Below are 16977 nucleotides of genomic sequence, written 5' to 3'. Positions count from 1 at the left end.
GGCAACTGGGAGGATGCGATTTTGGCCAGCGGTATTCATTCCACCGTCAGAGATGGATGTCAATAACGAAGGTGATGCTGGCAGTTGGTCTTTCGTGAGAATCGTCAGGCGACCGATGGACGATGGGAAAACTCGTCAAACAGGGATTTCTGATTCTTTAACGGACCGAAACTCGTCGTACCCTTCTCTAGCGATCTGTTCAATGTACAGTAAAGGATAATTTCACTAAAGTTCAAATGTTTAAGGTATATCCCATTTTAACTATCACCAGAACTTCTCAAATTTTACCTCGTCTATTTGTTCGGTGCCCGTCTGCAGGTTGCTGTTCCTATGTTTATGGCGCGTGACAAATTTCTTGCAGCTTCAAATTTCCTTTACAGAAAAATTGCTTGTCATTTCGTTAACCTTCAGGGCATCATTGTCTATCATTGTCAACCCCCCATTCTTTTTGTTTTTTAAGAAATATATTTTGTATTTGGCCTAACTCAAGGCCCACTCTCAGTGGGCATTTGTTGTTTTGATTGTTTTTGTTGAACACAAGAGTCACCTATCAGCAGTATGCCGTACTTTTGGGCAGTGCCCTAGCAGATCGAAAATGATCGAATCCAACAAGTAGTTAAGTAGAATGATAAGATCAAAATGATTAGAAAAAGATAACAGCAATAGGACTTTCTCCGTTGTAATAAAATCATTGCTTTCGAGGACGGTCCGCGTCTCTCGCAATTTTCCTCAAATGGCTTGCAAATCAAGTAGTGATGAAGAAGAAAAAGATTTTTTGGTATGCGGCATATGCATGGAGTACTATGATACTGACGATCGCACACCAAAAATACTAGAATGTTTTCATTCGTGTTGTGTCACATGTTTAAAGGTAACAAAAACTGAATTTCCATAAAACTAGTAATTATTTTCTTCCAAATGACTAATTAGTTGCAAGCTGTAACCTCACTTGTTACATGCCCATATTGCCGTAATGTGACTAAAATAAAAAACGGAGTGGATAATATGACAAGTAACTTTTACATTATGCCCAAAATTCAAAAAATGGTGGCTAAAAGGTAAATGTTTTTATTTGTTCTAATTTTGCCTAGGCTTATTATTTATTTTTAGGAAAACAATTGAACACATGATAGCAAACACAAAAAATAATTGGGCTGAATCAATTGCCAAGCGTCGTGATGTACAGTCAAAGCTGAAAATGGTTCAGGATGCTTTGAAACTCATAGAGAATACCATTTCCCAAAAGGCAGAAGATAATAATGAAAAGATTGCAATATTGCAGTCTCTGTTAGAAGATCCATTTTCCAAACAGGACATGGAGGAACTCCTAGCTTCATATTCCAAGTGTGAGGCTGATCATAAATATTCTAAAGAAGAACTTGATGCAGCTGAAAGCCTTGGAAAAAGCTTATCCGACATCGAGAATTTTATGTGCTGCTTAACATTGAAAAAGAAGAATGATGGGGCTAACTACAATGTTAAAGCTTTGGAGAAAAAGATTCTAGCTTTCAATAACAAATCTCCTCACGGGCCTCGTATTGGCTCATACCATTCGGTTTTGACTTTTATACTGTTCCAAATGAGGGAAGAAAAGCTCTGGGAAGAAGCAACTCAGAATGGGGAAAGAGATCAAGCATGTGAAGTGGAACCAACGAACGGGAAACCTAGCAAGCAGCATGCACCCATCAAACAGTCACATCCGAGTTTGGCCGGGGATTCGTCTGACGATGATTGGTCAACCACTGAAACGGAATCATCTTCCGGGCAAAAACACAACATGTGCTATATGCAGTTTAAAATCAACAATGTTATCCAGCCAAAAGTAGTTTTCCGACTCAACTTTGATGAGGCTCCCATGATGAGTAGGCGCTTCATGGATTACTGCAAGGGTAGCACAGGGTTGTCTTACAAATCCTGTTCCGTATTTATGGTAAATTATTACATTAAAAAATTGTACTTAGATAGCTAATGTGCTTGCCTTAATCTTCAGAATAAAGACGGGGAATCCTTTACTGCCGGAAAGTACGAAGATTTGGAAATTGTGTTGGACGATGGAGGATGTGCCAGTTCGTTTCTTTATGGATGGTGTGATGGGAAATCTCAGCGTTTCATAGCCGATCATTCTACATTAGACGAGGTTAAAGGTGCACTGCGTATGCGTCATCGCGGAAGAAGCCTAGAAGGGGTATACGTCTGCTCAGAGTTCTCCGTTATCTGCCGTGACCATCCCAACAACAACCAGATGACCACAGTCTTTGGCTACGTCCACAGAGGCATCGAGATATGCCAGAATATAAGTCGTCTTAACCTTAATCAAAACGATGTCGTCATTCACTCTTGTGGAGTTGAATAGATCTGAGTAGACATGACCCATAACAAACTAATATTTTCATGCATATCCCTTGCATTCAACCGTAGTCAATAGCTAGACGACCATATCACCGATGATGATACAAGATACTTCCCATAATAAGACGGGATATCTACAATGATTTGGGGAATATGTAGGGTCGTCAATAGAGAGACAACATTACCCAAGTGTTAAACTTGTACTGGTTATTGAAAAAAAAAACTGACTCTTGTAATAATACACAGTTAGCCATCATTCCAAGACTAGCATACCATCTTTACCATTAATTTTTAAGTCGACCCCATGTTTGAGATGGTAGTCATATTTTGCTTGTGCAAACAGAACGTCCGTCAGGAGAAAAATCTGTAAGAAACACATCTTGTTCAAAATTATTCTCATAAAATTCATTATGGTATCGTACCTGAGCTGTTGCGAAGGCCAAAGTGGTGGCAAAAAAGAAATTTGCGTTGGCTGAACCAGTATATATCCAGAGATACCAAAGGATAGGACTAAGAACTGATGTCACCAAGAAGATGCAGCCAACGATAAAAGAGTGCCTGAAAACTGGATCGATACTTCGTTATACCGTGTAATAACTGTAAGAAATATAGTGAACTTACAGGGAACTAGATGATTCCAAAGCGGCAAGAGAGCTAGGTAGAAACCTACATCCCCTATGGACGGATATGATTTAAATATGGCCATGATCGCGCACAAGGTGAAGCTGAGTAAAGGAACGTTGTCATCAAAACGTATAGCCAATGGGATCACGTAGATAAAGGGGTTGAGTTGGAAGACGTAGGTAAAGAATAGATAAAAGTGGTCAAACATCTCGGTGAAAAAGTACCAGAAGAGACCAATATTGGGCGTCAAATCAGGAACCTTCAAACTGCAAAAGAAACGTATAGAGTATAATGAATAGAATAAGTAAAAACAAAACAACGTACATGCAACCATATGTCGATTCAATGAATCGCCAGCTTCCTGTCGACAGGTAGGAGAACCAGATCAACAAAGACGTAAAAAGTGCATAACTCGTGATTGTCAAAAAGACTGATTTGAGCAGTTGTTTCTCCTTGGCTGTTGCTATAGCAATCGGTACCAAAAGCATGACTGGATAAAAACTCTGATGAGAGGCAAGAGCAAGACAGCAAGTTGATAGCAATCGGGACCTCTTGGCCATAGCGAACAGTGTTAGGGATAGAATCAAATTGGCAAACACTGTTGTTGTCATAGCTACACAGCTGCACACTATATAAGGGTTTAGCAGGTAGGCAGCCGTAACGTACTGAGGAACATTGGCTACTTCTTCTTTTTTCAAGGTAATTGTTTTGGCATCTTTATGGTATGTTTTCAATTTGTTCTGCTGGTCTTTTACCTATAATTAATCTCAGCTTTTATAAAAAATAGCAGTTTGGAAACCAAAATGGTACTTACAATATCCTGAATAAATAACCGTGTTGCCTTTGTCAATACAATTGCTGTAATGACATCACACAATATGAAGACTGCTTGCAAAACATTGCAATTTAATTTTAATAAATATGTGTAGAAAAGGAGTCCTGTCGGAGTCTCATGAAAGACATCTCCTTCATAAGGAGATTGAGATCGCTGATGCAGGTAAACACCTTCAACCACTGGAAATAAACAGTGTGTTGTGAGATCAAAACATTCAATCGGCATATAGTTTGCTTTATTTTCTACCGCGCTTCCATGAGTTCAAAGGAGTCGATATTTCCACTCTATCAGACAGCGACTCGTAGAACCCCGAATTAAACATCCACGCTCGTATTACAACACCCAAAATATTACTTTTCCATGGGCTATACATTTCTAGGGAACGACAGAGTCGTCCTTTCTCACTGCAGAGTACTTTTTATTGTTGACGATATGACAGCCAACGTCAACTTGAAATAGAAACCAATGCGAGAAGACTTGCAATCCCTCTAAACTAAAAATTTGGGCTCGGCCCCGATCACATTCTAATCGGGGACACCGCTAAGCTTCCCCGATAAAAATGAATCGGGGAAGTTCGGTGCGGAACGGTGCTATAATCGGTGCTGCACCGATTGCTCCGCTTCAGCCATAGGGGGTTATTCTTACCAGTGACCTTGCGTTCTGATAGGCCAACGAGAATCACGTGACTAGGGTCACATTTTGTTCTTGTCGCAGGGCAACTGCCAATTTAGATCACACTATTCATTGATAATGGGGAAAGGCCGGTTTCACCACTTGCTGATTGATGATTCTTTGTACATGTTAGTGGCCATCGTTAGTTTCAAATGTCGAACACCAAAAAACAGTCGAATCCACGCATTCCTTCAAATCATACGTTTTGCATCAAAAATGAGAAGAATGCCATGCAACAATCCTTTCCAATCAGGAAATGGTTAATCAAGAGTTAAGGTGTACGGGTAAGACCAATATAAAGTGTTCTGGAAAGATGATCAATGGACGATCGATAACTCAACAAAGGCAAGCTCTTTAACGAAATCTCTTTTTTAAAATGCAATTTACTGAGAAATAACGGACAAATAAATTTGTACACATTTTACTTCGATTGGATGTGCGTACAGAAAAGTAAACAAACAAAAATGATATTAATAGCCAGCATCGTTACCGCCACTTAGAATGTTAAGACAAAATGGCCAGATCATAATTTCCGCTCACATCAGGGTCGGATTGTCGTGATGACATCCCGCATGACCGCAAGAATGAACTCCTTCGTGAGAACATTGGCAAGGAGTATCGTGAGGGCATTGGCAGGGAGTTTCGTGATGAGCAACATCTCCAGTAGAGTGGTGGCAACTGTGATGAGCTTCACCATTCGAGCCGCTTTCATCGTGGTGACAACCGTGATGATGGGCTTCAGCAGCCGAGCCTTTTTCGCCGTGATGGCAATTACAATTACTCGCAGAAGATGATATGACGCACAGCAAGACGATCAAAAGAGCAAGCTGTTGTGACAGGTAAATAGTTAAGTTATAAAAATAATAATAACAGGTTTAAATCGAAATGGCTGTCATGTTCGACAGTAACAAATCATTTGTTTAACGGTAAACAACTTACCAGCATCGATGAGCGCAACATGTTTCCTCAAGTTTATTTTTGGAGCGTTGATTTTGTAAGATGGTTACAATGACAGAGATCAAATGCTTGGAGACGATCGGCTTTTTATATTTGCCTAGATAGACCACAAAACGTACTTGCTTCGTTAATAATCTATCAACGTTGAAGATGTGAAGTTTTTGGGGGCTGACGTCGTCGATAGAATAATGCAGGCCCTTACCGAGAAAAGAAAACTGATAATTTTTTCAAATATTCGCAACAACAGCCGTGGAAGAGTGATTTGATGGATAGTAGTGGAAATCAGCTCATCACAAACGGCTGTTTGTGGTCGTACTTCTTAGTACTAATCAACGTCAATCGTGAATCGACTCGTCAAGTCAATTGGACGATGGCTTGAAAGATACGATTTGCTATAGGTGAAAGGGGAAGATACATTATCTGCTCTCTTTGCGACACATCAATTGAATGATTAGCTTCAGTGGAATTATGGTGATTGGCTGGGTCTGGTTTCAAATGGTCAAGATAATAAAAAAAAACAGGTTAGAGACATTAAGGCATAGCGCGCGATAATCAGTGCGTGATTACGCAAATGGACAATGTAAGTACCTCGTTGACGATGGCTAGTCAGGCCCCATAGGAAGCTTGCATGCCTCAGTAACCTTGGCTCACGAAGTGGACATTAGCATATTAATCAGTTGATGTACCGTCCTATTGGTACAGTTTTTGCTTTCCGCTATCGCAACGGTCATTGCTTTACATTTATCTAGAAGAATAAAAGAAAGGGGTCACAAAGGGGGATGTTAACAACACAAAGGAATGTTTAAAGAATTTTCTTTTCAGATCACGTCATCGTTTTGCATACCAAACATACTGGGATAAGCAGCAACTTTGGAATGAGCTTTCAGCATTGACCTTTTAGTTACACACTTGTTGGTTTTTCGAACATGGATTTTCCATGCATTCATCAATTCGAAAAGTGTTCAGATCGCTAGTGGTTGATTACGGTTTCCCGCAAAGCAGGTGACGATGATGGAACAATATGGTTGACAGCCTCCCATTGGCGGTTGATCTGCGTGGAATCCCACAGTATCTACGTTCAGGTACATGTCTCGATGCCGGTGATGGATTGCGCAATTTTCAAGCAGAGTGCGAGGTCCCGTAGAAACGATTTTGCCGTTTCAGTCTCAAGTTCACGACTGTTTCCTGCGAAAATATACAAGAGACATTAACAATGATATTTCTGGTATAGTAAGAATGTGTAAACATTTAATACGCTGCTGTTTGGAATTCTTGTTCAAAATATTTCAAAAAATGCCATCGGTTGTTGTCCCGATATCAAGACCGAACATAAGAAAGAAAAAAATCAGTCGAGACAACGTGAATGTTAACACACAGACATAGGCGGATTGCTACTATCGACGGAATACCAAACCAATGTAATGAATAATTCCTTTTGATATGTGGGGAGAGCCGACTTAAATAACATTAAACAAACAAAAAAACCAGTCCAGCCTGAAACAAACAAAATATTTAGAAAAAGAATGAAAACAAAAGATGCATTATCTGTGCACACTCACCGAAATGATTAACCGACAAAGTAGAGAAGAGCAGGTTTAAAAAATTGGGAGTAGTGGGTGGAATTATCGACTACTGTAAATTGACAAGAACCGTCGGCAGTATAAACTTCAATGGCAAAATGCTATTCGAAACAAACTGTTCGCGACCTCTGTGCCACTTGGATCAAAATAGACTGTGCTGCTCAATTGGCAAGTACATAGTACTTCCAACCACAAAAGAATGAATCGTGTTGGCATTTTTGCTACGTTATTGTTATTGCTATCGAACAGCATCGAGGGCGATCGAAGAGTGACGGTAAGTTTTTACACACGAACAAGTTCGGGATTTTGGAACTCTCCTTACCATAAATCATTTAATTTGATAAATTTACCGTCTGAAATAGGTCGTTAGGATGACAACTGAAACGACGACAACGACGACGACGATATCGACAAACACGGTATGTTTCTCGTTGAACACGGTAGGAGGCGTGCCTATCCCCCCATGTCGTCGCCGTCGACAACACTGGATCGAAGAGCCCCTTTTCTTAGCTCAGCAAGATCAAGTCGACAAAGACCTATCGCAATTCGTCATCGAACCAAAAGAAACATTCCAGTAATTTTGTTTTTTAAGTAAACTCTGTAAAAATGGGATGTACCTTTTTTCGCCCCCAATATCTCGATCCAGGGTAGAGCCGACTCTACTTCCGGGGGCAGGATTCAACACGTACGGATATTCAGGATTGAATCGAGGTGGTTACGGGTCACGAGATTCGCTCGCCAAACATTCCATTCAGTCTTCGCTGTTCGTGCCTGTCAGTAGTGAACACCAGAGACTTTACTTTGGCTCGCCGTTGTTCCTCCGCCGGATATGGGCGTACCTAGCAAACGACCTGTACCGCAGGGATGACACAAAAAGGACAGTGACCTTTACTAGAACAAAGATAGCAACAGAAAGAGAAATGTCCACCAAGACGAACACCATAGGCATTTCAGGTTGCACGCCCAGCCCGCTGCCGTACGACGTGTGTCCGTGAATGAAATTCGTCTTTGTTCCAGCCATCAGTCTCTCTTGTCAAATTAGCATACCGCTGAATTTCTATCAGAAAACTCGTTATCATATTTACATATGTTTGATATCTGAATTTCTATTGTTGAAATATAACATTAGTTTATACTTTAGACAGCGCCATCCTTTTCCGATATTTGTCAGGAAAAAACTGGTAGTTTTTCTTACGGAACAAATCGAGACAACGAAGAAATACCAAGAGAAAAATGGAATCTGCGATCGAGAACTTGTATACGGCCATCAGCTCGAAACCAACTGAACTCTAATTAGCGTATAGATTTCGTGATGGCCAAAACTGACAGCCCAAAAATGTTTGCCCTTGCCAAATTATTCTTGAATCATGAGACAGGACAACAAAAAAAGGGCATTCACCTTGAGAGAAAGACCTTAAGGAAGACTGTACCTGTCAGTCAAGACGATTTTATTTTCAAATCAATAGTCAGGCCGTGTTATTTCGAACCATCCGGTTTTATCATCAAGTTTGAAAAGAGAAACAAAAAGATAGCTTGGAGTTCTTTTTAACCAATCGACTAGAACGTTGGCGATCGAGACTTTTAAGGAAAACTGGTTTGAACATTGACATTGGCACTCCACAAAGGGCAACACTGACATTGTGATTCCTATTTCGTTTGGGTGGTTTGAGAATAAAACCCTTTTAAAATACGAACAGTGTACCTATTCAAAGAGCGGACAGATTTTTATATCATTGTTATAGTCACATGACCATCACTCCCAGTTTGCATCAAAAAGTTGCGCTCTAATCCATACCTTGTCATCTCTAATATCCCTTTCTCGTCATAAACATAATTGCAGAAAAGCAAACGAATTTCGTACCACGATAATTCCGTACTAGAGGACAGGGCAAAGTACAAGCAGGAATTAAACAAACAGAAACTGGATTTTCTTTCGTTATAAGGACATTTTTTTTTAAACAAGCCGAAATGGAGAATGCCCTACGTGAGTTACATCACGTTCTCTCCAAAGCTTCCCTGTTTCGAGAGGCCCAAAACAGGAAAGCCTCCAAAACGGAAAATAGTATCAATTCGATATTGTTGATGCAAATAGAGGCATGGAATGAAAACATTGTTTTTCTTTTAAAACAAGAAAAGCTCAACAAAGGTGGTCTTCTCAATGCTAAATTAAAAAGTCACTACTGATTGCGTTTGGAACGTTGACCCAGCGTGGACTGGAGTTGCTTACAGACGTCCGCCTTTGAAAAATGGAGCCACGATTTAAAGGCAAACTGAGGTTCATTTACATCAAAATAGGATGGCGAAATAGTCTAACAAGAGAAATATGGGCGGTGATGCTTCGTGAATAAAATTACACAAAAAGATATTCACGGTACTCGGTTTTTCGTGTTGAATGAAATCTGAAACGCGCGTCAATTACAGCGATTTTCCTTTGTGCTGGTTGAACGTCACTCCTGTGCCGCAAAGTTGCTCAACAAAAACCTGCTTTTCGGACAGCCATTTGTTCTGATACAATATTTAAAAAAAAAAAAAAGCTCGACGAACTCCAATAGAAAATTGTTCCAGCATAGTTATTTAGATCAACTTGACAAGATATCCCTCTACTTTGGCCTACATGTATGAACAATCGTCTTCGGACGACCGTGATCGGACATTTGCATAGAGGCAACCGACACGCTTCTTACGGGAATGTATCCTGTGACCGACCCTCAACGAACTCGTCTGCTCTATTTGGTACAGCCAATCTGATTTCACCGGAGCATTCACCTTTTTTGAAGAAATTGAAATGTTACATAATTGTGTTAGTGAGAAAACGTGAATTGAGGCTGGCGAGCATGTATCGTTTAAAGTCAATGACCGCATTCGCTTCGTTCCATTTAGTCATTCACCATAGAAGGTATTGAGATATTATACGGTGAGCAACGTAGGGGGAATGTTCGGATAAATCAAAAACCAGTTTGCAGCAAATGGAACAGGGGCACGGTAGACATTTTGTGACACGTAAGAATATGAGCTTAGGTGTGTTGGTAAGGAGTGTTGTAACGAAAGCAACGTGGGCTATAATTTAAGCCTACCATCCATCGACTTCATGAGTTTACTCAAACGGAAAATTTTCAAGACCCTGTTTTTGATTTTCTGTTGCGTTTTCTTTCCTGATTAGACCACTTAGACAGAAGTTGATGTCTTAAAGGGGAACGAAAAAAACAGAGCTGAAAAGGTGACAAACAACGGAAAAGATGCAGCTAAAAGCTTTGCTCGATGAAAGTCACTTTTTCGAATGATTCGGCATTTTCCTACTGTCGAAGTCAATCGCCTACTAAAATATTCTTCGAACGGGTTCTTCTCTTAATTCATATGTACTAGAGATCAACATCTATTGGTTGACCTCTGGGCATGCATAATGCAGCTACCAAAAATGTCCTTTGACCAGCAGCTAAAATGTGAAGAGGAGCTTATTAGATTAATAGATTATGCTAGTTTTGAAATGTTTGCTTTCATATCCCCTGCCCCGGGATGGGAAATTCCATGTGACAAGGAGAATATAGAAACGAATTGGATCGACATTGCGAAAAATTGTAGCGTATGTTATGCATATACAGTAACTATGGCGGTAGAAATTTGCATTAAGAAACTGACCCTGAATGACTTAGCGAATAAGAAGCTACACGTTGATTCCCCGACAGGGTTGTTTCGCAATTCTTAATATGGAAAAAAAAAATGTCCGATTTGAACTTTTTTCAAACTTCCTTTAACATCTATACGTGGAAATCATTATGTGCTAATGGATCATCCCTTTCTTAGAAGAACATTTCACACCATCATAACGAAGGGAGGGGAAGGCTAGTGTTAACCAGTATCGGTCAGCCAAACTATGGCCAAGCCTTCATGGGAAAAAAAGTGCAAATTACTGGGAATCAAACCAAAAAGAAAAAAGACTAGAAAATAATTAAATTTATGATCTCTAGGAATTATTAGACGAGATTAATCTTCGCCACAGTCCAATTGTCTTAGGACGGAGAGTTTTAAAGGATAGCACTCACCTGGTTAAAATTGCTTGTGCAATTGCTGTGTGGGTGAATAGGTCGCTATATCAAACGACGATATCTACGTTGCAGATGAATACTACTCGTGCACAGCTATGGAACATCCGTCGATGAGAAGCCAATCTTCTTAGCACCAAACCAACAGTCGGCCACGTTAGCAATTCATCCGGCCAGCACTTTCATGTAAAACCAAAAGAATATTAAAATCCCTTATTCTCATTTGTTAAAAAAAAAAACACTTGACACTTTTGTCGGTTGAAAGGTCGACGTTTAAAACCGCCATATTTAACAATTAGTCGCATTCCGATTGAGATCGAAATGCTAAGGAATCTGCACCAGCCATTCACTGGATTCAGTTCACGTCCACCATATTGGAATCGTGCCCAACAGTTTGATACTTAATTTTCTTTCGCTGTTCGAAAACGTGTCCATACTGTCCAAGAACGTGTACCGACAAATTATGCGAGAGCAGTTTCGATTTCACCTACGCAAAAACTGTAATGAAACTGAGATGAAGAGTTGAAGACAAACAAAGACGATCATGGCAGTGCACGCCCCCCACCTGCTCCTCTACGACTGTGTCCTTGAAAACATTCTTTCGTTTTCCAATGCTTGCCATTCAACGTAGATGCACTTCAATTCTGCTATATTCTGTTGTATTTTCGTATGGACATTTTAACAATAAGCTGCCGTTCAAAAATTAAATCATCCAAAAATGTTTGGACTTTGAAGAAACAATTGTCGTTTCAAATAAATCAAAAATAATTGGTTAAAAATGCAACCTCGCTCGCTTTCCTGCTCTCGCGCGCTGGAAAGAAGCCCAACAGTAGCGTTTGCTTTGTCCATATTTATTCCGATCTAGATTACAATTTCGACTAGCAAAGCTTCTTGATAGTAACAAACTCGTTTCAATAAATCATAATTATAATGCCTACTGAATTCACAAACTTTTCACTGTATCGTATATCTCTAATTACTGATAAACAAGGATACACGTACGGAAAAACCTAACGAGAATCGAGTAGCACAGAATATCCTCCCCGTATGCACAATGGCAGGAAAACATAATCTGGTTCCGTCACTTAGCGTCTTCTCTCCGGACTACGGATGGTTTCAAGTATTCTTGTTCTCTTTTCTCACTGTGGATGACTGAAACTTTAAACAACATGGCTAACAGGTGCACAAGGTGGAACGAGTTACTCAAAAATTGTGAGGCTACACATTCTTTCCGATATCAAGTAGACAATAAACATTATCCTTTACATTAGGCACGCTTAACTGTTGACAACGTGTACCAAACACAAGAGGACGACACGAAATTCGAATTTGGCCACGTTCTTTAAAAGCCATGAATTTTTCACTTCTCTGTTACTTCTTCGATGGAAATTTCATCGAGAAAATGATGTATTTCCTCAGTTTTTAGATTCAAATCAAAAGATATAAGGCTCACATTAACTATTTTCTCTTTTGTTACAGGTAACTGTTTGTTAACACAAAGGAACAAAGTTCACGGTTACAATACGGGAATTCTGCGAGAAGACATCTTGACACTGGACAGAAATCATCGCCTTCAGCTGTTTTCGTGAATTACCCTTGGAAGAGCTGTGACGTAATTGAATTCGCATGTGCAACTGGATACTAGATATTGCCTTAACTGAAATACCTAGAAGAAAACCAGTTTATGTGCAGGTAAACGAAAAATGCCTAGTGGATGCCATGGCTCTACAGTATTATTATTCACTGAAAGGGCGGGTTTGAAAATTAAAAAGCAAGAAACAGGCACTCACGAAACGTACAGAAGTTATAAAAACTCTAGCGGAAAGACGCCACTGCCAACAGATTGACTGCGACCTTTCTACCATCCGGAGCTGTATAGACTATAGTGAAGACAATTGAATTCGGCAAAACGTTTTGAAAATAATGCGGCAAACAAAGTTGATTGGCTTTTTCTCGACGCTTGTTTTATTGCTGGCATTCTCTGTAACTATCGACGGCCAGAAAAAAACGGTACATTTCATTTCTAATCCTTAATTGGTATCATTTTGGCCTCTTGGAATTTGGAAAAGAAAGGCGATTGGAACTTAATTCTATTTTTGGATTAACAGGTAATTAAAGTAAGTACAACAACGGAGACAACTACGTTCACGAAACGGACAAGTACGGTCTGCTTATCGTTGATATCAGAGGGAGGCGTAGGCCCGACGCCATGTCGTCGACGTCGACAATTTTGGATCGAAGAGCCAATTTTTTTGGAGCCGTACAATCAATTCGACGAATATTATTCGCAATTCCTCATCCAACCGACCAACGTTTTCCAGTAAGCCATTCAATATTTTAAAATACCCTTATCATTTGTAAACAAATTTGCATTCCGTAATTTTTCCCAATAGGCTGGAAACGACTGCAGCGCCATTAATGGATTTCAGGAATGATCCATTTTCCGGTATGGACGATGAATACGACTCGCCCGCTGAATTTTTCTTGCCTCACTTACCCCAGTCATCTTTATGGATGCCTTCCACCGATTTTAGACCTAGAATTTACTTCAAGAATGGAGACACATTTGCCAGGGGTGGGTACAGAAGAGCAGGAAACCGCAAAACGAGTAAGAAGACAACAATCACCTTCACCAGAACAAGACTAGTGACAGAGACGGAAATGTCTACAAAGACCAACACTATCGGGATATCTGGTTGCACGCCCAGCCCTTTGTTTTACGATATTTGTCCTTAACTTGTTCTTGTTAACTATCCACGTGATTGATAATGTTGCTTAATAATGTTCAACGTAAATTATGAAATTATTTATCCTCTGTTGTTTACACGAAGACTGTCATTCGTTTTTAGCGCGAAAAATACACTGTCCATTAACCCAGTTGAATTTGAATACGTTATCCATATCAGCTGTCAAAATCATTTGACAGCCAGAGCTTTATGTCGGAACAATACGGGCCGCTTCCGTTTCATTGTTTAGAAATACGATTCGGTTGATGATAACAGTTGAATGTCTAAGGTTTCATATTTGTTACCACCCTAATAACATGCGTGACATACCTAGCGGTTTGTCGGCACTTGCATGGAAGGTGTACATTCGTTGACACGATATGCATTCCGACGATGAAAGAGCAGAGTGACACACTACCGTTGACCCGAGTCAACACGTATCTGTCATTTTTTTGAAGCGGAGAGATGAGTATTAAAGAAAAAAGAAAACTTTGCTTTCGCAATTTGCTTTCAACTGCAAATGACACGTCCACATAGCGTAAAAGTCTGAAGTTTTTGAATATGAGATATTAGTTGACTAGTGAAGACGCGTTTGGCGGCAGTTTATCTGATTTTTCGTCAGAGCACTCACCTCCTCCAGAGGTCAAGCCGACAAGATTAACGTACGCATTGGACAGACCAACAGCAATATGAGTCTACGTGATGGTCTTTCGCAACACGCTCTTGATGTGTTATGATGAAATTGACTAACGCGCAGGAACAAACCGGAAAAACAGAACAAAGCAGAAGAGCAAATTTAAGAAAAAAAATTTGATGAAATGCAACTGCTCACCCATCCTTTTACGGTCTCGACACATTTCTATAAAACTGAACGCCAAGGTGTCAATGCAAGGACAGACTGCCAATAGCTTCCACTCGGTACGGATCTCCGGAGCAGCCCAGAATTTCGAATTTGCGAAATGCAAACGATGACAAGCCACATCTTGTTCACTGTTCTATTGCTGCTCTTCTTCTCGACCACTACGAGTGGCCAGCGAAGACGCAAACCTCAGGTAAGCCTATTGACGAAAAATGCGAGAAAAATGTTGGACGAATTTCGGATATTATACAGGTAACAAAAACGAAAACGGAAATCAGAACAATTACGGAAACGAAGACGAAGACGACATCGACGCACTGCGCGTCGTTCATCACGTCAGAGTCGGAGATACTCACAACGTGTCGTCGACGTCGGCAGTACTGGATCGACGTTCCAGTTTTCTTGGCAGTGGACGAACAATTCGACCAGCAATTATCGCAATACTTTGCCCATCCGCCTGAAAAGTTCCAGTATTAACTGAATGCATCGCATTTTACGAATGACGCGATAATTTTAGTAGTGTCTTTTGAAAATCGACAGAGTGGAAACGACCATTCCGGCAGAAGAAGGATATGCGCATTCAGGATGGATGTCGGATTTATTCCGTTCCTCGTCGCCCATCAGTTCGATGTCGTCTTATTCCATCCAGCCGTCGATACAAGAAAACGATTTCAAACCGATATTCTTTGGTGAACTGGATGATATGGCCAGGCGGATGTTCGGAAGAAGACGGAAGGTTACCTTCGTCACCAACACGTTCACGACTACATCGACCACGACAAAGACATCCACAACGACGGCCACTTTCTTCCTTACCGGATGTGTGCCCAGTCCTTTTTCCTACAGTTTCTGTTCTTGAATTGCACGTCACGCTAACACAAGTTTATCTCGTTGACGATGCTATATGCTATTTATTTTCGTAAACTGTTGATTTTTGAACGCTCGTCTAGCAAAACGGGATTTTACGTGCCACATTTTTCGTAAATTATTAAAAAATGATCGATTTCTGCTCTCTGTAATCCCTCTAATTTATGAAAACGTACAGTGACTTGAATTCTACGTGCAATTTTTAAAACTTAATGCTATTTAATGAACCTCAAGATAGATCCCCCACGAACCATTAATACCTCTTTGCCAATGTCCTTACTAATATAGTAACTGATGTAATTCTTTTAGTTTTGACTTTCAAATTGTCCTATGACAATGAATAACATTTAAATTTGAAATTTTACTAAAATGTAGAATTACATACAATTTTTCTACGCATTTCTTTCGAGACCAAACGGCAACTCGAATAGTTTCACGTCTATTGTACAGGTAAACTCATCAATTTGAAGCAAGGGTTTCAAACCTGGCTTGTTGTTCCAAACATTTGGCAGCAGCGAATGCATCAACTTCGGGCACACCAAATTTGCATAGCGAGTTGACGGCACCGGATTTTATTCCACGATAGCTGCCCTCACTTCCGCGGTTTCTTGAATGGATCGTTTATCGCGAATCGCGTGATCGGCCATTTGTGAAGCTCAAGCGGAAGCTACTTTATTCGTTTCCTGTGCATGGAGGGTGGAGTAAGGATAATAAAGAAAACGGTTGTATACAGTTCCATTCGTACCAAGACGAGAAAGATTCTGGCGATTTGATGGAATCAAAAGGAGAAAATATGAAATCAATGAACAGAGAGGATCGTAATGCTTACACAAATCTACAGGTTAATTTGCATCGAGGAATATGAATTTAAGATTCTTTTTCCTTTATCATTTCTATTCGTTACCAATCGTTTGTGGGTGTATGGTTACCTGACATTTTAAATATCCGTTGACATCCCATAAAAATGGCGCTAACCGTCGCGTGGCACCGTAAAAGCGAACAAAATACATGAAATTAACCACCTCCCACGTCGAAGTTGTTGAACTGAATGACTAAATTTTGTAGGAATTGGCAACCAAAATATTTTCTAACCTTCTCCCTATAGGAATTTGTTCAAGGGAATGGTAAGCTAAGGTATCCCAGCCTTCTACATTCTTTGCATCCCCCCCTCATCACATTGTACAGTATCCTGCACAAAAATCCGAACAGCGATTTAAATGTTGAAAGCCATCTATTGGCGGGGTTACGGGTTTTTTGTTGTTTTGTTTTTTTAATAAGTAGGGTAGACGGGGTGAGGACACGACAGGGCAGGGTTGGGAAAGTCTACACCTTGCTTTTTTTATTCAGGGCAAGTAACAGGTCAGGTCATTTTTGAAACCCTCAGGGGGTGTGTTTTTTGAGCGACAGTTGGAAATGTTGAGCTAAGGCTTTTAAACATTCCTTACTCAAACAATTTAGCTAGCTGCTT

At 40.2% G+C, this 16977-nt stretch overlaps 5 protein-coding genes and 2 long non-coding RNA genes across 10 annotated transcripts; 4 read left to right on the top strand and 3 right to left on the bottom strand.

Moving 5' to 3' along the window:
• Positions 1-574: 574 nt before the first annotated feature.
• LOC116927073 lies at positions 575-2605 on the top strand. Its single transcript, XM_032934053.2, has 4 exons — positions 575-871; positions 931-1058; positions 1111-1930; positions 1991-2605. Exons 1-4 carry the CDS (start codon positions 734-736, stop codon positions 2351-2353), a joined length of 1449 nt encoding a protein of 482 aa, XP_032789944.2. The 5' UTR covers positions 575-733; the 3' UTR covers positions 2354-2605.
• On the bottom strand, positions 2535-4274 carry LOC116927088 (phosphatidylinositol glycan anchor biosynthesis class U protein). The gene is made up of 6 exons (XM_032934078.2): positions 4055-4274; positions 3788-3987; positions 3298-3728; positions 2971-3239; positions 2772-2914; positions 2535-2713 (listed from the first exon to the last, which is right to left on the bottom strand). The coding sequence occupies exons 1-6, from the start codon at positions 4179-4181 to the stop codon at positions 2603-2605; spliced, it is 1281 nt and encodes a 426-aa protein (XP_032789969.2). The 5' UTR covers positions 4182-4274; the 3' UTR covers positions 2535-2602.
• A 611-nt stretch (positions 4275-4885) lies between these two features.
• LOC123474647 lies at positions 4886-6413 on the bottom strand. 3 transcript variants are annotated; one of them, XR_006649547.1, is made up of 5 exons: positions 6282-6413; positions 6026-6182; positions 5640-5922; positions 5420-5572; positions 4886-5307 (listed from the first exon to the last, which is right to left on the bottom strand). It is a non-coding gene; the product is annotated as an uncharacterized LOC123474647 (long non-coding RNA). The 3 variants fall into 3 exon arrangements; XR_006649546.1 differs by having other exon boundaries at positions 5420-5534; XR_006649545.1 differs by having other exon boundaries at positions 5420-5922.
• Positions 6414-16623, bottom strand: LOC116927254. 2 transcript variants are annotated; one of them, XR_006649556.1, is made up of 6 exons: positions 16439-16623; positions 15994-16192; positions 11058-11236; positions 7635-7868; positions 7368-7553; positions 6414-6622 (listed from the first exon to the last, which is right to left on the bottom strand). It is a non-coding gene; the product is annotated as an uncharacterized LOC116927254 (long non-coding RNA). The 2 variants fall into 2 exon arrangements; XR_006649557.1 differs by lacking the exons at positions 15994-16192; positions 16439-16623 and adding an exon at positions 11307-12032.
• LOC116927196 lies at positions 7117-8157 on the top strand. Its single transcript, XM_032934214.2, has 3 exons — positions 7117-7291; positions 7380-7591; positions 7664-8157. Exons 1-3 carry the CDS (start codon positions 7217-7219, stop codon positions 8010-8012), a joined length of 636 nt encoding a protein of 211 aa, XP_032790105.2. The 5' UTR covers positions 7117-7216; the 3' UTR covers positions 8013-8157.
• LOC123474640 lies at positions 12880-13934 on the top strand. The gene is made up of 3 exons (XM_045176985.1): positions 12880-13067; positions 13166-13377; positions 13451-13934. Exons 1-3 carry the CDS (start codon positions 12981-12983, stop codon positions 13791-13793), a joined length of 642 nt encoding a protein of 213 aa, XP_045032920.1. The 5' UTR covers positions 12880-12980; the 3' UTR covers positions 13794-13934.
• Positions 14677-15908, top strand: LOC123474641. Its single transcript, XM_045176986.1, has 3 exons — positions 14677-14835; positions 14895-15112; positions 15183-15908. The coding sequence occupies exons 1-3, from the start codon at positions 14743-14745 to the stop codon at positions 15499-15501; spliced, it is 630 nt and encodes a 209-aa protein (XP_045032921.1). The 5' UTR covers positions 14677-14742; the 3' UTR covers positions 15502-15908.
• Positions 16624-16977: the final 354 nt, after the last annotated feature.

This window comes from Daphnia magna, linkage group LG7 (assembly GCF_020631705.1).
Source record: "Daphnia magna isolate NIES linkage group LG7, ASM2063170v1.1, whole genome shotgun sequence".
Taxonomy (NCBI): domain Eukaryota; kingdom Metazoa; phylum Arthropoda; class Branchiopoda; order Diplostraca; family Daphniidae; genus Daphnia; species Daphnia magna.
Note: the sequence above shows the minus strand (reverse complement) of the source record. Positions and strands in the feature narration are given on the sequence as shown.

What these genes read in the sequence shown, in the direction of transcription:
- LOC116927073 (XM_032934053.2), top strand. Translation starts at nt 734, where the DNA reads ATGGCTTGCAAATCAAGTAGTGATGAAGAAGAAAAAGATTTTTTGGTA. An exon ending in CAAAAAATGGTGGCTAAAAG is followed by an intron (nt 1,059 to 1,110) that starts GTAAATGTTTTT and finishes ATTTATTTTTAG; the next exon opens with GAAAACAATTGAACACATGA. An exon ending in AATCCTGTTCCGTATTTATG is followed by an intron (nt 1,931 to 1,990) that starts GTAAATTATTAC and finishes CTTAATCTTCAG; the next exon opens with AATAAAGACGGGGAATCCTT.
- LOC116927088 (XM_032934078.2), bottom strand. Translation starts at nt 4,181, where the DNA reads ATGTATAGCCCATGGAAAAGTAATATTTTGGGTGTTGTAATACGAGCG. An exon ending in TTGGAATCATCTAGTTCCCT is followed by an intron (nt 2,915 to 2,970) that starts GTAAGTTCACTA and finishes GTATCGATCCAG; the next exon opens with TTTTCAGGCACTCTTTTATC. An exon ending in TGGCCTTCGCAACAGCTCAG is followed by an intron (nt 2,714 to 2,771) that starts GTACGATACCAT and finishes TGTTTCTTACAG; the next exon opens with ATTTTTCTCCTGACGGACGT.
- LOC116927196 (XM_032934214.2), top strand. Translation starts at nt 7,217, where the DNA reads ATGAATCGTGTTGGCATTTTTGCTACGTTATTGTTATTGCTATCGAAC. An exon ending in AGGGCGATCGAAGAGTGACG is followed by an intron (nt 7,292 to 7,379) that starts GTAAGTTTTTAC and finishes CGTCTGAAATAG; the next exon opens with GTCGTTAGGATGACAACTGA. An exon ending in GAACCAAAAGAAACATTCCA is followed by an intron (nt 7,592 to 7,663) that starts GTAATTTTGTTT and finishes ATCTCGATCCAG; the next exon opens with GGTAGAGCCGACTCTACTTC.
- LOC123474641 (XM_045176986.1), top strand. Translation starts at nt 14,743, where the DNA reads ATGCAAACGATGACAAGCCACATCTTGTTCACTGTTCTATTGCTGCTC. An exon ending in AGCGAAGACGCAAACCTCAG is followed by an intron (nt 14,836 to 14,894) that starts GTAAGCCTATTG and finishes GATATTATACAG; the next exon opens with GTAACAAAAACGAAAACGGA. An exon ending in CATCCGCCTGAAAAGTTCCA is followed by an intron (nt 15,113 to 15,182) that starts GTATTAACTGAA and finishes GAAAATCGACAG; the next exon opens with AGTGGAAACGACCATTCCGG.
- LOC123474640 (XM_045176985.1), top strand. Translation starts at nt 12,981, where the DNA reads ATGCGGCAAACAAAGTTGATTGGCTTTTTCTCGACGCTTGTTTTATTG. An exon ending in TCGACGGCCAGAAAAAAACG is followed by an intron (nt 13,068 to 13,165) that starts GTACATTTCATT and finishes TTGGATTAACAG; the next exon opens with GTAATTAAAGTAAGTACAAC. An exon ending in CAACCGACCAACGTTTTCCA is followed by an intron (nt 13,378 to 13,450) that starts GTAAGCCATTCA and finishes TTTTCCCAATAG; the next exon opens with GCTGGAAACGACTGCAGCGC.